The sequence below is a fragment of the Pediculus humanus genome, genomic scaffold, assembly GCF_000006295.1.
Source record: "Pediculus humanus corporis 1103172107790 genomic scaffold, whole genome shotgun sequence".
In the NCBI taxonomy this organism is placed as follows: domain Eukaryota; kingdom Metazoa; phylum Arthropoda; class Insecta; order Psocodea; family Pediculidae; genus Pediculus; species Pediculus humanus.
Genome location: NW_002987384.1, coordinates 73,936 through 90,634, shown reverse-complemented (window position 1 = coordinate 90,634; position 16,699 = coordinate 73,936). Strand labels below are relative to the sequence as shown.

Sequence of the window (16,699 nt, the reverse complement as noted above, 5' to 3'; positions counted from 1 at the left end):
CACATAATACTTTAACTAAAACTCTGGAATGTTTTGAAATTTTTAAAAATTTTAAACTCTTTTACAACAATCATTTTGAATAGCTTAAGCTATACTCTGTGCACTGGCAAAAAAATTATTGAATTTCTGCGCAGAAGATGAGCATTCAACAGCGCTCAAGTGTATAATTTTAATAAGTATTTTTCAGGGCCCTACATATTAACTTTATTTTACATATGAGACATGTAGTTAAAATTAAAAGTTTTTTTTTTTTGTAATAGTTAAAATTTAATTTTTTTTTTTTTTTCCGAATTCGCCGTTTAAAAAAGTTTTTTTTTTTTAAATTTAAATTTATTTGTAATGTATTGGGCATTATTATCTCGTTTAATTTCTAATTATTCATTAGTGCTTGTCTTTCCGATATCGGCGACAGTAGGATTTATAGGTTACAAAATAGAGCAGCTAATATCAGGTTAGAGTTAGCGGTGTAAATTTTTAAAAATCTTTCAATTGACTATATTTTAAAGTTTACTTAGGGAATTTGCACAATTCTTTCCTGTTACAGATAGGTACACTCCTGCTTTAAAAAGCGTTAAAGATGAAAGGGAGGAAAGACTATTACAAGAAGATAAAGATGTTGAATCATTAAAAAAACACGCGTTTGTTCCCAAAACAATTTTTGAAAAAAATTTGTCTCCCTCTTTGAAAGAACCAGATCCTAGATTAGATAAGTATAAAAATGGCTTAATGTAAAAGCGGAATTTTAAATGCTACAGGATGCATTTGTACTTTTTTTAAACTATCCCAGAGTACTGATAGTTTCTTGAAAGTCTGTTAGTGATAACTTTTATTACACTTTGTTTTTTTTTTTTTTTTTTATATTAAATATTTTAATAGATAAGGTAAAATAATTGTCATTTTATACAGTTTTATTAATATAAAATGGTATAACAATATTATATTTAATAAAACAATTTGTCAGATAAAAAGTAACAATTATTATAGATTTAAAAAAAATTGTGTATAAAAAAGTTTTTAAAAAAAAACATGATTAAAAAGTTTTAAAATTATCATCTTCCATTTTCTTCAATTTTTGTACTAAGAATATCATCTTCATCTGTTACTTCAGGTTGTACAAATTCTCCTTCCACTTCAGGTTCAGAATTTTCTACATATTCTTCTTCTTCCTGATGTGGAATAACTTCTTCATACACAGCAAATTTATATTTGACAATGTGATAATAATTTTCCCCAGGTTTTAATATAGAATTTGGGAAATTTTTCTGAAAATCACAAAATTAATTATAAAATAATTTACTGAGTTTTTATCAATTGAATATGTAAAATTTTTTTTTATAGTTTCTCTTATATTCTAAAACAAACCTTTTAGTTTAGTAAGAATGAATGAATTAAAATTATTTATTAATTAAGAAAGTGATTAAATTAAAATACTCAAATTAATAAAGTAAAAATGATAAAAAAATTCAAGTGCATCAAATTCAATTTTAAATTTTTGTTTTAAAAAGACAAAATGGTTGAAATAATTTCAGTTTTATTTTAATTATTCGATAATTTTTAATTATCTTTGGTTTCTCTCTTGTATACCTACACGATGCACTGAATCAGGATATTTTTGTGTCATCAAACAAAATGCTGCATGCTTATAATATAATGTTCCAGATTTACCAATCAATTTGTAAATTTCAATAGAGTTTTGGTAATTTTCCATAGTATTTTTATCTCCAAATTCCTCATCATTTAAATTTTCAAAATCAGCGTCTTTAATAAGTTGGCCACAAAGGGGACATTTTCTTATCAGACAATTATCTTCACCCAACTCAGTTTTAATACCTCCAACACAAAGCCAAAAAATTTTTTTAAAAATGATAATAAAAAACTCACATGATTGACAGCATCTGGATAATTTTGCGTTTCCAGACAGAAAGCCTGGTGTTTGTAATAATGTACTCCTTGTTTGCCCTTTATACCCAATTTTTTCATGCATACTACAAATAATTATTAAATTATATATTTCATATTTAATTATTTTAAACAATTTTAACAAAAGAAAAAAAAAGTCATTTCAGTATGCAAATTGACATTAAAAAAAAAAAACATTTAAAAACTTACCAACAGCATCTCCACTTGGCCTACTCGGGAGGCTGTTAGATGTATAAAACTGAACACCTGGCTGGTTAGAATAAACTTCTAATGTTCTGCCACTTTCAGGATGGTATACCCTTAAATTCAAAAAAAATATATTTTTTCAGGTATCTGATTTTCCTGAATATATATATTATTTATATTGTATTCCTAGCTAAAATATTTTTAAAAAATTAACTATTTTTCGTTACCTTGCAATGAATGATAGGCATTCACTACTTGTTTTATGAATACACATATTTTGATCATATCCTCCATAGGGTACATAATTAATAACTCCTCCTAATTTTTTTCCTATTCTCAAATCCCACAGAGTATTTACTACATTTTTCAACATTCCAGATGGTATATAATTTTCATCTGTGTGACAATACTTATCCGCATTTATTGATATTACATGTTGATATAAGCCATATGCACCTTTGTCCTAAAAATAAAAAAAATTACTATATTGGTTTCATAATAAATAGTTTTTTTTATTATTTAAAAATATTTTTAATATTTAATTCATTATTAGGTTTAGTGATTATTACTATTAACTGAAATAAAAACTTAAAATGCATCACTTACATGGCCAGCAAGATTGAAATATGAATGATTAGTTAAATTAATAGGAGTTGGTTTAGTGGAAGTGGCTTTCATTTCAATAATAAAATCATTATCAGTAGTCATTTCAAACAGAACACATGCTAAAACTTCACCTGGATAGCCCTCTTCTTTGTCTTTACTGAGATATGTCATGACAACTTTTTTCCCTTGAACTTCTCCTTTCCAATTAGCCTTCAATGCACAAGTATGTAATTTATGCAAAAGTAAAATTAAATTGTAAAAAATGTAGTCATACTTTATCAAATCCTTTAAAACCACCATGTAAATGATGTTCTCCTATATTGGTGCTCAGCTGATAATCTTCGTCACCAATTCTAAAATGACCTTTTGCAATTCTATTGGCCACTCTTCCAACAGTTGCACCAAAATATGGATTTTTTGGTGATAAATAACCTTTAAAAAAGTTTTAATATAACTTAATTACAAAATAAAATTAAAAAAATAAAATAAAAACCTTCTATATCATCAAATCCTAAAACAATGTCATCTAGAGATCCCTTTTTATCAGGATATTTAATGGATGTTATAGCTGCCCCGTAAGTTATGACTTGAATGGTTAAATAATTTTGATTGGTAAAAGTGTATCTTCGAACTACTTCTCTGGAACCGTCTTGATTTGTTACAAAACCAAATCCATCTTCTGTAATTGTGACAAATGGTTCTTCTGGTTTAGGACAAGGAAAATATTCACCTTCCATATTTAACTATCAATTTATTTTATCCAAATATAAATAAAATAAAAACTTTTTAAAAAGTGTTTACTTAATATAAATTTTTTAAATAAGAAGTTAAACAATCACAAAATACAATTAAAAAAGTTTAAATAAAAAAATAAAAATAATAAAAAACTTTTAAAAAATTTTTTTCAAACTGTTCAAAACTTCAGCGTAACTATAGATGAGAAAACCTTTAAGGCCCCGAAAACGGTTAATTTATGAAACACGTTATAGATTTTCGAAAAATGTGCTCATAAAAACAAATGAAAAATGGAAGTGGCATGAATGATTTTGTGTAAAAAAATTGTTTTTCTTTTGATCTATAATTAATTCAATTCGGTTCCTAAGAAAAACTGCTGTTTAGTGTAATCAATTAATAAAATTTTTTGAGTGTAAAATGGGTAATGTCTTTGCTGCCAGTGGACCTGCCGGTGGATCATTTGCGGCGCCAGATCCACCTCCACCTCCTGGGTTAGAGAAGATGAAAAAAATCCAAATGAATTTCCAAATCCCGGTGTAATGGAAGATCTTCATAAAAGAACGAGGGGTAATTATTGTTTGTCCATTTAAACAACGTTTATTGTTTTTCCTTTTACTCATACAGGTAATACATTTGCCAAATGACAATGAGAAAGTTAAGTCAAATTTCTTATTTTTTAATATAATCCTTATAATCTAATAAATATAATTTTATATGTATAAGCATTGATATTTAAGTCTTTTTTTTTTCAATTTTAATATTTTTATAGATGTCTTTCCTTTAAATTTTGATGGTGTAAAATTTATGGTGAACAAGGGCCTCAGTAATCATTTTCAAATATCCCATACAATACATTTAAGTTCTGTTACACCAGCTGGTTACAGGTATAATTTTTAATTATTTTTATGCATGAAACAGTCATCAATTTATTTTGTTTAATTGTAACTTTATGCTATTTTTTTTTTTTTTTTTTTCAAATTTAGGTTTTTTGCGAATTATTTTTTCATTAAATGCTTAACTTTTTTTATCACTTTTAGTATACTATCGATATTCTTTTTAATTTTTTTTCTTTGTGTACTTAGATATGTAAATTTAAAATTTTAAAGCTCAATAATACTTATTTTAGTTATATTACATGACAAAAAAAATTTAAAATTTGTTTTTAGATTTGGAGCAACTTACGTTGGAACTAAGCATGTGGGTCCACATGAAGCATATCCAATTTTATTAGGGGACATTGATCCTAGTGGAAACATGAATGCGAACATTTTACACCAGTTAACAGATAGAATTAAAGTCAAATTGGCTTGCCAAGTAATTAAAACAATATTACAATCCCAGTCTTTTTTTTTTTTTTTTTTTTTTTTTTGTATCCCAAAAATCATGAAGTATTTAATTTTTTTTTTTTTGTTTAGTTTTCAACATTAAAAAATAAGCCAATATCTGCAACTCAGCTGCAGACAGATTTTAGAGGAAATCAATTTTCTTCTTCATTTACAGTAGCCAATTTAGACATAGTAAATGAGTCAGGTTTGTTAAATTTTCCTTAATGTTTTATTTTTATAAAATATTAATATTTAATATTGGTGACAATTTCTTATTATAAATTGCTTTAGGTTTGGTAGTCGCCCATTATTTGCGATCTGTATCGAAAAAAGTTGCATTGGGGGCTGAATTGGCTTATCAATTTGGACCTCATGTTCCTGGTAATGAAATTGCTTTGTTGTCTTTGGCTGGTCGTTATGATGGTGAGATTTTACTCGTTACATTGTTTTTTTTGTTATCAAGGTTTTTTTGTTTTTAACATATCAACAATGTTTTTTAGGTGCTGAAAGTGCATTTTCAGGTACTATAGGTGCACATGCTTTACATCTTTGTTTTTACCAAAAAGCTTCAGAGCAATTACAATTAGGGTGTGAGTTAGAAACGAATTTCAGGATGGGAGAGTCTACTGCTACTATAGGTTATCAAATAGATCTACCTAAAGTAGATCTAGTTTTCAGAGGTATTGAATTACTGACATTATGTCTGATTATTTACAATATGGTATTTAAGCACACAATATTTTGTATTTTTTATTTTCACATCTAAGTCGGTGCACTATTAATAATGGGAGGATAGTTGCTCGAGTCTTAGTTTTTTAAAATCCTAAATTTGAATTTTGGTAAACATGAAATTTAATCAAGTAAAAATTTTAAAAAAGGGATATAATTGTTTGTTTTTTCAGGAATGATTGATTCAAACTGGAATGTAGGTGGCGTTTTGGAAAAAAAATTGGGGCCGTTACCATTTACGTTTTCCCTTTCCGGGATGGTTAATCATTATAAACAAAACTTTCGTTTAGGATGTGGTTTTGTTATCGGATAAAAAAAAATTTTACAATTTTTTTTTTATAGTTATAACGTAAATATTGTTAATATCAGTGTTTTGGATGTGGATATGGCAGCAGCGTTAAAAAAAATACCAGTTTTTAAACTAATTAGAAGAAGACAAAAAAAAAAAAAAAAAAGAAAAAGAAAATAAGAAGTAAAACAGAGAATTGAATATTTACTCTTAAATGTTTAAAATTAACTATTTCATTTTTTTTTTCATTAGGATTTAAATATCGTGCTTTTAGCAATGAATGAAATATTTTACATTATACTCACGTAAAAACAAAAAACAAAAAAACAAAAACAAAAAAACAAAAAGGAAAAAGATAGAAAAAAAATTTATAAATGTATTTTTTTCGCGACTGCGTTTTATCATTAATAGACTACAATAAAAATAAAACGAGAAAACAACTACTAATATTATTATTATTATTATTATTATTATTTGATTTTCATGCATTTGAAATTTTTTTTTTTTTTTTTTTTTATTATAATTTTATTTATAAACAATTTAAAACGTTAGAAAAGAAATAAAAAAAAATTTTTTAATTACATTATTATTATTATTATTATTAATAAGTATTTGTAAATAAAAAAAAAAAAAAAACTTTGAGTAGTCATAAATTTAGGTAAATAAAACTGACAAATTTAGTCAAAATAATTTTTATTGAGTATTGATTGATGATTGATTGATTTTTTTTTTTTTTTTGAAACGAGTGAATTATTAAACAAAAAAAATAGTGAAAGTGAAAGGTTTACTTTTAGGAATTTTTAAGAACAAATGCCATTTAAATATTTAATTAATAAAGGAAAATAAAATTTACAGCCATATTAAAATAATACGTACTGCTTAATATTTTCATACATTTTTTTTTTTTTCTGATTAATTTATTAATCGAAACAAAGTATTTTTTAATTAAGGTTATTAATTATTTTTTTTTAATAAAAAAGCTAATTCAATTGATCATTTAAAATAGTTTTTCAAAGTAAATTATTTTAATTTTTGAAAATATGAGGGTTTTTTTTTTCAAATTTAATTATTTATTTTTTTAAATTTATACATACAGCCAACATTTTAATTATTATATTCTTAATTATTATATTTTTATGTTTGATTTTTCAAAAAATTAAGAAGATTGTTTTAAGTTACTAATATTAATAATAATAAATAAAAAAGAAATAAATTCTTTTCCTAATAAAATTATTTGCTTTGTAATAATACAAATTTTTTAAATGTTAATAAATTTTAAATTTTAATAATAAATTAATTATAATACACAATTTAAATTCGTAAAAATTTAATTATTTTTATGAAACTTTTATATACATAGTTATGTAAACACATTTATTTTTTTTTTGTCTTTTTTAAATATAAAGTTATGTAATTAATTGTTAATTAACAAATCCAAATATTTGAATTACCTCAACGGGTTTTTTTTTTATTAATAAATTTTTTTAGGGCCTTTATATGTTATGACCTTGAATATGATTTGGAATAATTTTGGAATGGATGAACCTTGGGGTACAAATAATTTATCTGATACAGATACTTCATTGGATAGTTTTGAAGATAATTTTGTTACAAAAGAGCGTTTACCAGATTCAAGGCAGTACCTGGAAGGATTAGGTATAATCATCCTAAACAGTACTTGTTAAAAAAAAAATATTTTAACCGATTGACCAGTATCATTTTTAATAAGTAAAATTTTTTAACAAATTAGTTTTTTATTATCAAGAGTAAAAATTGCCATTAAAATTTTTTTTAAAATAATATAATTTATTATTTTTAAATTTCAGAAAAAAAATTAGCCAAACTTAAAAGTAAAAACATTAAAGATAAAGAACTTTTACCAGCGTTATCAAAAGCGAAACAAAGTCATTTAGAAAGATTAGTTGATAGTAATTCTACAACAATATTAAATGATCTCGATTTAGATCAGCCTATTGCATCATCAACATTGTAAGTATTGTTTTATTTATATTTAAAAAATTTTTTTTTACTTTTCTCTTTAGTTCCACAGGAAATCCCTTAATAATTATGATAACATAAATAAAGTAAATATGTATTTTTGATATTCGTTTTAAAAATTAATTATCTTTCAATTAAAAAAAACATTGTTTTAATATATTAACAGTAATGCTCATTGTATTAATCACAACTTTCTTTTAAATACTTAAATGGCATTATTTGTTTCTTACAAATGGGTAATTATAATGTAAATATTGTTATTAAAAAATTGAGTGTGTAACTTTAGGCATCGCTTCATTAATCCTGAAAAACAGGCCAACACAATCAGCGAACTCTTTGAGTTGATTAAGTATGATCAATTGGGACAATTATTTGAAAAATTAGAAAGCGAAAAAGAAACAGTATAAGGAGAAAAAATGGAAGGCAACAAAGAAATTTGGAATAGGAAAACTTATTGTCTCATAACAGGAGCATCTCAAGGGATCGGAAGGGAAATTTCAATACAGTTTGCGAAAAAAGTTGCCGATGGCTCGACATTTTTACTTCTCGCAAGAAATCTAAACAATCTTAATGAAACTAAAAAAATGATGAATGAAGTTAATGATAAAATAAATGTTTTTGTTCATTCGTTTAATTTTTACGAACCGATCAGCTTCGAACTACACACCATAATTAATCAGTCATTGGATGCATTTAAAAAAGATGTCGAAGATTTCGATTTAGCAATGATTGTTCACAATGCTGGATCTTTGGGAGACGTTTCGGAATTCACATACGATATGAAAAACATAGAAAAATTAACAAGTTATTTTATGCTTAATTTATTTAGTGTTTGCATATTGAATGCTGAATTTGTAAAAACGTTCGATGCGGATAAACGACAACCGGATTTAAGATTGCTTAACAAAGGTTGCGATATATGCGTCGTCAATATCACGTCTTTATGTGCAATCAAACCATTTGCTTCAATGGGATATTATTGCGTTGGAAAAGCATCCAGAGAAATGTTTTTTTCCGTCATGGCGGAAGAAAATAAAAATTATCTCGTTTTGAATTATTCTCCCGGTCCAGTACTCACCGACATGACTGATGAAATAATATCGAATATTAGAAACGAAGAAGTCAAAGAAATGTTTACAAAAATGAAAAAAGATTCGACGATATTAAGTGCTGAAGAAAGTATAGGGAAATTAGTTAAAATATTACAACATAGAAATTTTAAATCTGGCGACAGAATCGATTTCTATGAGACTTAATTTAATTAAATAAAAAAAAAAAAAAAAAAAAAAAGAAAAGAAAAGAAAAACTTTAAGCCGGTAATAATTTTGCGGTGAAATTTTTTTTTTTTTTTTTTTTTTGTATTTTATTTTACTAATTTTTTATACATTGCAATTTACTTATTAAAGGAAAAAGATATTTTATCATTATTATTATTATTTTTTAAGCTTTCCAAATATGATTTTATTTAATAATCCGAAAAATTAATTAACGTTAAAAAAAAAAAAAAAAAATTATTTTATACTTAGTTCCCTAAATTTGTTTTTTTTTGTTTTTTTTTTTTATCTAATGTTTTTATCATTATTATTATTATTATTATTTTTATGTAATAAACTAGCGACCCAGGAGAATGTAATTAACTCATGTGAAAGAAAATTTTCCTTTTTTTTTTTTTTTTTTTTTTTTTTTTTTTTCTTTTATTGAATTTTCAATAAGGCTACATAATTTGTTGTTCTTATCGCTTTAATGTTTCTTTATTTTTTATTTTTTATTTTTTTTTTTTTTTGTTGTTAGAAAATTAGAATTTTAGATTAATTTAAAAGTTATTTGTACAAGGTCCTTGACTTATTTTTTTTTTACAAAAGTTTTTTTTTCCTCAACTCACAAAATTTTTTGTAAATTTTTTTTTTTTCAACATGCAAACTTTAAGTTTTCCCTTTTTCTTTTCTTTATTTTTTTATAATATATTTTGATGTCTTTTTTTTTTAAATTGATATTTTAATAAAATATAAATAATTGAACAGCATATACTTAAATTTTACAAACTGATTACGGGAATTTATATATAAATAATATAATTTTTGATATTTATTTATTATTTAAATTACATTTTATTTATAATTCCTAATTAATATTTATTAATTTACAAATTTTAACGGAAATTGTAACCAATTTAATTTTTTTTCCCCATTTTTTTTTTTTAAATTGAATCGAATTCATTAATGAAAAATTTTAACGAATTATTTTTAAATTAACGGGTAAAAAAAATTTTAATGATATTTTTTGTGTACGAAAACGATTTTATTTTATTTCAATGGTTATTAATAATTAATTAATTAATAATTTTAATTAAAATATATTTAAATAAATTTTTTTTATTTTTTTTTTTTTTGTATATCCGGACGTTAAACTCGTAAAATTTCAAGAATCAAAATTTTCGTGACCAAAAGCTTTATTGATCGAATTAAAAAACTTTACGAGTTTATCACGATGAAAATATTATGTAATTTTTTTTTTTTTTTTTTTTTTTACATTTATTTAATATTTAAAATCTTTTTTTTTAAATAATTATAAAAATTTTTTATTTATTTACACATGTATTCTTTTTTTTTTTTTTTTGTTTTCATCGGGAAAATAACGATTTTGGCGTTAGAATGAAAGAGAGAGATAGAGAAGTTGATGTAAATCTTCGTGGCACCGCATTGCTTAAATTTGAATGAATGACGTCAGCAATTGCTGAATTCAAAATGGCGTCTAAAAATTTTCATACGAAATGGTTCGTGAAACTCGGGGATAATAATAAGTAGTGTTTCCTATTTGTTTTCGTAAAAAGAAATTTGTTTTTTTTTTATTTAATAAAATAAAATAAATGCTAGTTTTATTGAGAAATGAGTTATTCATCTACACCCAGTCGTAGTGCGCCTAACGATGAATATTTGCAACAAAGATTTAATAAAATAAATTTGGATAATGATGTACAAGATGAGAGATCATACGTTCGAAAAGATAATAATTATCAAACAAACAAGATTTACGAACCTCAAATGGATCCAAATGGAGCCAATTGGGATTATGCACCTCCTCAAGCAAGAAATTTAGATGCCATCGTGACCGACTTAACTCCAGAAGAAGTTCGTTGGTTTTATAAATCCGAAGGAGAAAAAAGATGGCTAGAATTTAGTGGATATGATTCTTTTCACATTGAAATGAAGTTTAGAGAATTATATGATATGACAACTTCTTATTCAAAGCACAGTGCCTTTTCAGGTACAAAAAATATTTACTTGGTTTTTTTTTTTGGCATTTTACAATTTATGTATTTTATATTATTTTTTTTGTAGATCAAACATCTAAACAATCTGGAAGCAACTATAATTTTCCTGGAAGTAGTAATTTATTTGGAGTATCATCAATTAGATTTCCATCGAAACAAGGAAATCAGTATTCTCAACCTTCCTATAGTAGATATGGAGAACCCCAACAAGCACAGCACAAATTAGTTGTTAGAGGAGGATTATATGAAATTAACTTTGAAACATTTAAATGTTCATCTATATATTGGCCAGGTAAATTTTAATACTTAAACTCGGTAAAAATTATTTTGAAAAGCAAATATTTGAAATTAAATTATAATTATTGATTGTATAAAAATATTTGTTAAAGTATCGCTGTAGTGATATCACAATGTAGTAAAAACATTTTTAAAAAAGTCGTTTTCAGGAAATATTATTTTTGTAAATTAAACTTTATCAAATGGTATTATTTTGCTTTCGCAATTGTATTTTGCATTTATCAAGGATTTTTTTTTTTTTTTTTTATTATTTATTTTTCATTAGTTTTTTTTTTTTTTTTTTTTTTTTTACGAGGATTTATTTTAAATTAAGTAAATTTAATTTTTAGTTTTATATATTTTTTTTTAATTTTTACTTTGGGTACTTTTCTTCATATTTAAGGTGTTTAAAAGAAGCTAATTTATGCCTGTCGGATGATGATTTGTGAAGCTTTCTTTCAGTCTTAAGTTAGTTATTCCTTAGGAACTTTAGGAAATAAGGTATAAAAGTAAGAAATGTACGTACAAAACAACAAAACTAACTCAATAACGCTAAAGAATTAATTAAAATTTTTATTAACATAAATGAGATGTAAAATATTTTTAAATAAGTTTTAATTTAATGATACAAAAAAAAAATTATTTTTATTTACACTCCGCCCTTTTTATTTATTTTTCTTTATTCATTTTATTAATATTCCGTTAAAAAATTTTGTCCCTTTGAAGATGAAGAACATTCTTTTGTCACATTTTAGGGGAAGAATGTCAAATAACTCGTGGAACTTGGTTTTATGAAGGCACATGGCAACCTTTAGATCAAGAGCACAGTAGAATTTTGGAATCGAAGCATTTGTCTATGTTTCAAGGTCATAAACTTAGTGAATATGTTGAAAATGAAACAAAAGGTACGGTTATGTATACGGAAACATTTCCGGATTTCATTGTGGAATGGATATCCCCGAATCAAGTTCACCTTTATAGTGAAAATACACCGTCAAAAGTTGTTAGAACTGTAACTACTAGATTAGGATTTAGAAAATGTAAGTTACTTGAAAACATTTAAAGTTATTTAAAATTTATTTTTTCGACAATGTCCTTAAATTTCAGCTACCGGTTATCGTTTGTTTCGCGGATACAAAAATGAGGCAAATGCCAATGATAGACCCGATGTAGAAATAAATCATTTGGTTTTCGTTATTCACGGAATCGGCCAGAAAATGGATACTGGAAGGATTATTCGAAATACGTCAAGGCAATTATTATTAATTAATATTTAAAAACTTGTGGAAAAAATTTTTTGTTTCCACTAAACACCAAAATCATTTTATAAAATAATTAGTTTTAGAGATTGTGTTTCTTGGTTAAAACAAAAATATTTTTCCAATTTTCCAAATCATCGTGCCGAGTTCTTCCCCGTCGAATGGAGATCAAATCTTCAACTTGATGGTGATCTCGTTGATGCCATAACTCCTAATACTCTGCAAAGTTTAAGACAAATGCTCAATGCTTCTGCTATGGATATTATGTATTACACTAGTCCTTTATACGGAGGAGAAGTGCGTCGTTTTTTTTTTTTTTTTATCAATTTAGAAAAATTTTCTTTTGGCGTTGTATTAAGGTTTTGATTTAATTTAGGTTCAGAGAGGGTTAAGAGAAGAATTAAATAGACTGTATTCAATGTTTTCTGCTAGAAATCCGTATTTTATAAATAAAAGTGGGAAAATCAGCATAATTGCGCACAGCTTAGGGTGTGTTATTCTTTACGACATAATTATGGGATTGATGCCCGGATCATTGGTTCAAAATAACCAACAAGGCCTTCTTTTTCAAGTAAATATTTATAATAGAGAAGATTTTAATTTTTTTTATTTTTTTTTCTTAATGTAAAATTATGCATTGGTTATTTAATTGCTTCACTTTTAAAATGGTTCTACGTTTTAATTTTTTTAAGGTTCAAAATTTTTTTTGTTTGGGATCTCCTCTCTCAGTATTTCTGGCATTAAGATGGAAAGATTCACAAATTCCTGGTAAAATGGGAGTAATTCTTCCGCAAAGATTATGTCACCGATTGTACAACGTGTTTCATCCTACAGATCCCGTAGCTTATAGGTAAAAAAAAATTTTAATTGAAAAACTCTATTATTTTTATTGGTTTGTATTGCATTAATTATTATTATTTTTTTTTTTAATTTAAATTATTACAGAATAGAGCCTCTTTTAATAAAGGATTATGCTAGAGTAGCTCCCTTAATTGTCCAGCCATACAATGCTAATTATAAAACTCCTTATTCGGAAATGCCCATTGAAATAATAGCACCAGAACAACACACCACTCAAGATACCAGTGTTGCAGGTCAAAGCGGTAATGAAAAAGATGAAATGAATCCTTCTGGTGTACCAAAAGGTAAATTTTTTTTTTACGACAAAAATTAATTTTTTTTATATTGAAATGTTACAAAGTTTATTTTAATTTTCGAAATTTTATTTAAATTTTAATTTAGATAAATCGTGGAATTTGTGGGGTTTAAGAAATAGAGATTCCAAAAAGGCAAACGATGGAACTTTAGAGCCTTTACAAGAAGGTTAGTCATTATAATTTAATTACTTATGGTAAAAGTTATTAAAAAGGTAATTAAAGTTTTTTTTTGTTTTTTTTTTAAATTTTAGGTTTGGAATATAGACTAGATTATATTCTGCGGGAATCAAATCTTGGAGTTAGCTATCTATCTGCATTAACATCTCACACTGCATACTGGACGAATTATGATGTGGCATACTTCGTTTTAACTCAGATATTTCCTGAGTTTGAAAATAATGATTCTAATTTTTATTCTGAAAAAAGTTATTCGAACTACCCTCAGAATTGTCAACAAGATTCTCAGTACAATTACGAAAATCAAAGTTATAACCAGTATAACGATCCAAATTTTAGGGGAAACGAAAGGGGAAACTTTTCAAATCAAAGCCAAGTTGACGGTAGAATGCAAGGAGTCTCTCATGCCGCTCAAGGGCCGCACTTTAATCAGCCTCCTCCTCCTCGGTTTCCTCCTCATAATTATCAGAACATGCCCGATTACAGTCATCAATATCCTCCGAACGCTGGTCCTCAAAATTATTCTGAATCAGATCAACAAAATTATTTGGTTCAACATCCTCCTGGGCATCCACAACAGTATTCGCAACCTCCTTACGAAACTCAACCGGTGGTTCAAAGACCTCAAAATTATCAGCAGCCTCCTAATTACCTTCCGTCGCAGCAAAATCAAAGACATCCTACTCCACCTCCGTCTCAGAGTTGTCAGCAGCCTGTGCAATATCATCAACCACCGCAAAATTATTCTCAGCAACAAAACTACCCGCAAGATCAAGCATCTTTTCAGAATTATCCGGTGCAACCTCAACTTTCGCAACATCAGAATCCGCAAACAAGTCATCAAGCCGCCGGACCTCCGAAAAGTGTTCAAACTAAAACAGGATTTTTCGATAAAATTACCGACGATAAAAAAATTCAAGGAGCTGCATCTCCGACAAAGAGCACAAAATCATTTTTTCCAAGTTTTAATTTATCGAGCCTGACTTCTCCCGTTAAAAATTTAAGTAACTCACTTTCAAATATAAGCAACCAAATGACAAATATTGGCAATAGTGCCAAAGATAATGTAGGTAGTAGCAACGTCAACCCTCCGGGTCGTTTGCAGACAAATTTTTTGGGAAATACTGGGCAAAATAAAGCAATGTCTTCAAATAGTGCACAACCAACTCGTACTCAATCACCTCAAGTTCAGTATAATCAAGGACAGTTTGGACAGTATCAATCTGTCACTTCTGGCCCGAATCAGTTATACAATCAAAATTCTCCACAGAGCATTCGCAGTACTTCACCGTATGAGGTGCATTCTATGGGCGTTCGAAGCGGTAGTCCGGTAAGTCTACAAAATCGTTGTAGTCCGATGCAGTATGGTCCTATTGAAACACCCGTCGGGGCTATCAAGCCCAAGACAATTCGTTTGCAACCAAAGGTGCCCGTGTACGAACAAAAAGGTATTCTTAGTCACGATTCGACGACCAACGTGAGCAACAAAACTCGGTGCGTCTCACCTTTGGGTCAGAGCCGGGTGGTGTGTTCCGGGTCTCGAAGTGCCCTGCCCACCAGTTACGGTGGTTTGCCCTTAGGAGGTCGATCTCTCAGTTCGGGAAACCTTAGAAACAGCACACTGGTTTGTGGAACGTATCCAGGAAGTCGGTCTAATTATAATTATTTAGGTCAATCGGGTTATTTGTCACATTCGGGGTTGGATAGGAGAACCATGAGTCGACCTAATTTAAGTTCTACCGGAAGTACTTGCTTGGGTTCTGGGTTGGGCATGTCTAGCCTCGTGTATAATTCTCCTTATACGGGAAGTAGAAATTTTTTAAGTAGGGAATACAGCGGTTCGAGTTCTAGATAAATTGAAACACTTTCTTTTTTTTTTTTTTTTTTTTTTTTTTTAATTATTATGAATATTTAATTAAATGGGCTATAGTCGAATTTTATTAATCACAGCTTTTTTTTTTTTTTTTTTTTGTCTTACACAATCATCATTATTCAAACAAATTTCTTTGCAAAAATTAAGTTTTAACATTAAATCATTCGTTCCAACAACATAACTTAGTAACCTTTCGGCAATTTTTCCATACGTAAAGTCAAAAAATAATTTCGCGCAATTTTTCCCACGATTTTTTAAAATCACACGTTGTACCTGTGTTAGTTATTTAAAACGTTGGTAAATGCTTATTGCACTTTAGGTACGAATATACGAAATTTCATATTGTTTGTGCCGAAGTTGATTAATATTTTCACTTTTCACGCGTTTTTATCATCAAAAACTCAAAATTGTATTCAAATGCATGCTTACATACATACATTCATAAAATATATATCTATATTTTTTATTTGAATATACGTAAAAATATCCATATAAGTTTTATATAAAAAAAGAGAGAGAGAGAAAAGAAAAGTGCGAGGGAGAGAAAGAGAGAGGGAGTGAGAGAGAGAGAGATATTGGAAAAACTTGTTCGCTTATAAAAAAATAATATTAATCTGTTTAATTAATTAATTCCTGCGAGTTAATGATTTTAATTATTGTGGAGTTTTGTTTTTATTTATATTAAAAAAATTTAAATATATATAAAATTAATTTTTGGTTATAATATTGTGACAAAAAAAAAAAAAAAAATTTCTAAATTTAATGATAGTTTATATATATATATATACTTTTTAAAATGTTTTAAAAAAAATTTGGCTGTTGTTTTTTCATATATATATATATATATATTAAAACACTATTAAAATATATACATATGCACGTGTATGAGTGTGTGTGG

The 16,699-nt window shown here is 26.5% G+C and overlaps 5 protein-coding genes across 5 annotated transcripts; 4 read left to right on the top strand and 1 right to left on the bottom strand.

The window, feature by feature from the left end:
- Nucleotides 1–339: 339 nt before the first annotated feature.
- Phum_PHUM366130 (uncharacterized protein) lies at nt 340–732 on the top strand (the record flags this gene model as incomplete). The annotated part of the gene is made up of 2 exons (XM_002428106.1): nt 340–451; nt 545–732. The coding sequence occupies 2 exons, from the start codon at nt 340–342 to the stop codon at nt 730–732; spliced, it is 300 nt and encodes a 99-aa protein (XP_002428151.1).
- Nucleotides 733–778: 46 nt separating this feature from the next.
- On the bottom strand, nt 779–3,449 carry Phum_PHUM366120 (aldose 1-epimerase, putative; the record flags this gene model as incomplete). Its single annotated transcript, XM_002428105.1, has 9 exons — nt 779–810; nt 1,079–1,262; nt 1,589–1,830; nt 1,878–1,985; nt 2,110–2,219; nt 2,334–2,569; nt 2,713–2,922; nt 2,987–3,144; nt 3,206–3,449. 9 exons carry the CDS (start codon nt 3,447–3,449, stop codon nt 779–781), a joined length of 1,524 nt encoding a protein of 507 aa, XP_002428150.1.
- Nucleotides 3,450–3,864: 415 nt separating this feature from the next.
- On the top strand, nt 3,865–5,814 carry Phum_PHUM366110 (mitochondrial import receptor subunit TOM40, putative; the record flags this gene model as incomplete). The annotated part of the gene is given in 8 exon segments (XM_002428104.1): nt 3,865–3,981; nt 3,994–4,027; nt 4,217–4,331; nt 4,614–4,761; nt 4,863–4,977; nt 5,064–5,195; nt 5,273–5,452; nt 5,675–5,814. 8 exon segments carry the CDS (start codon nt 3,865–3,867, stop codon nt 5,812–5,814), a joined length of 981 nt encoding a protein of 326 aa, XP_002428149.1.
- Nucleotides 5,815–7,304: 1,490 nt separating this feature from the next.
- Phum_PHUM366100 (Sepiapterin reductase, putative) lies at nt 7,305–9,044 on the top strand (the record flags this gene model as incomplete). The annotated part of the gene is made up of 3 exons (XM_002428103.1): nt 7,305–7,446; nt 7,629–7,779; nt 8,234–9,044. The coding sequence occupies 3 exons, from the start codon at nt 7,305–7,307 to the stop codon at nt 9,042–9,044; spliced, it is 1,104 nt and encodes a 367-aa protein (XP_002428148.1).
- A 1,629-nt stretch (nt 9,045–10,673) lies between these two features.
- Nucleotides 10,674–15,783, top strand: Phum_PHUM366090 (phospholipase ddhd1, putative; the record flags this gene model as incomplete). The annotated part of the gene is made up of 10 exons (XM_002428102.1): nt 10,674–11,052; nt 11,127–11,351; nt 12,091–12,375; nt 12,443–12,581; nt 12,675–12,891; nt 12,971–13,165; nt 13,287–13,444; nt 13,540–13,739; nt 13,837–13,917; nt 14,003–15,783. The coding sequence occupies 10 exons, from the start codon at nt 10,674–10,676 to the stop codon at nt 15,781–15,783; spliced, it is 3,660 nt and encodes a 1,219-aa protein (XP_002428147.1).
- Nucleotides 15,784–16,699: the final 916 nt, after the last annotated feature.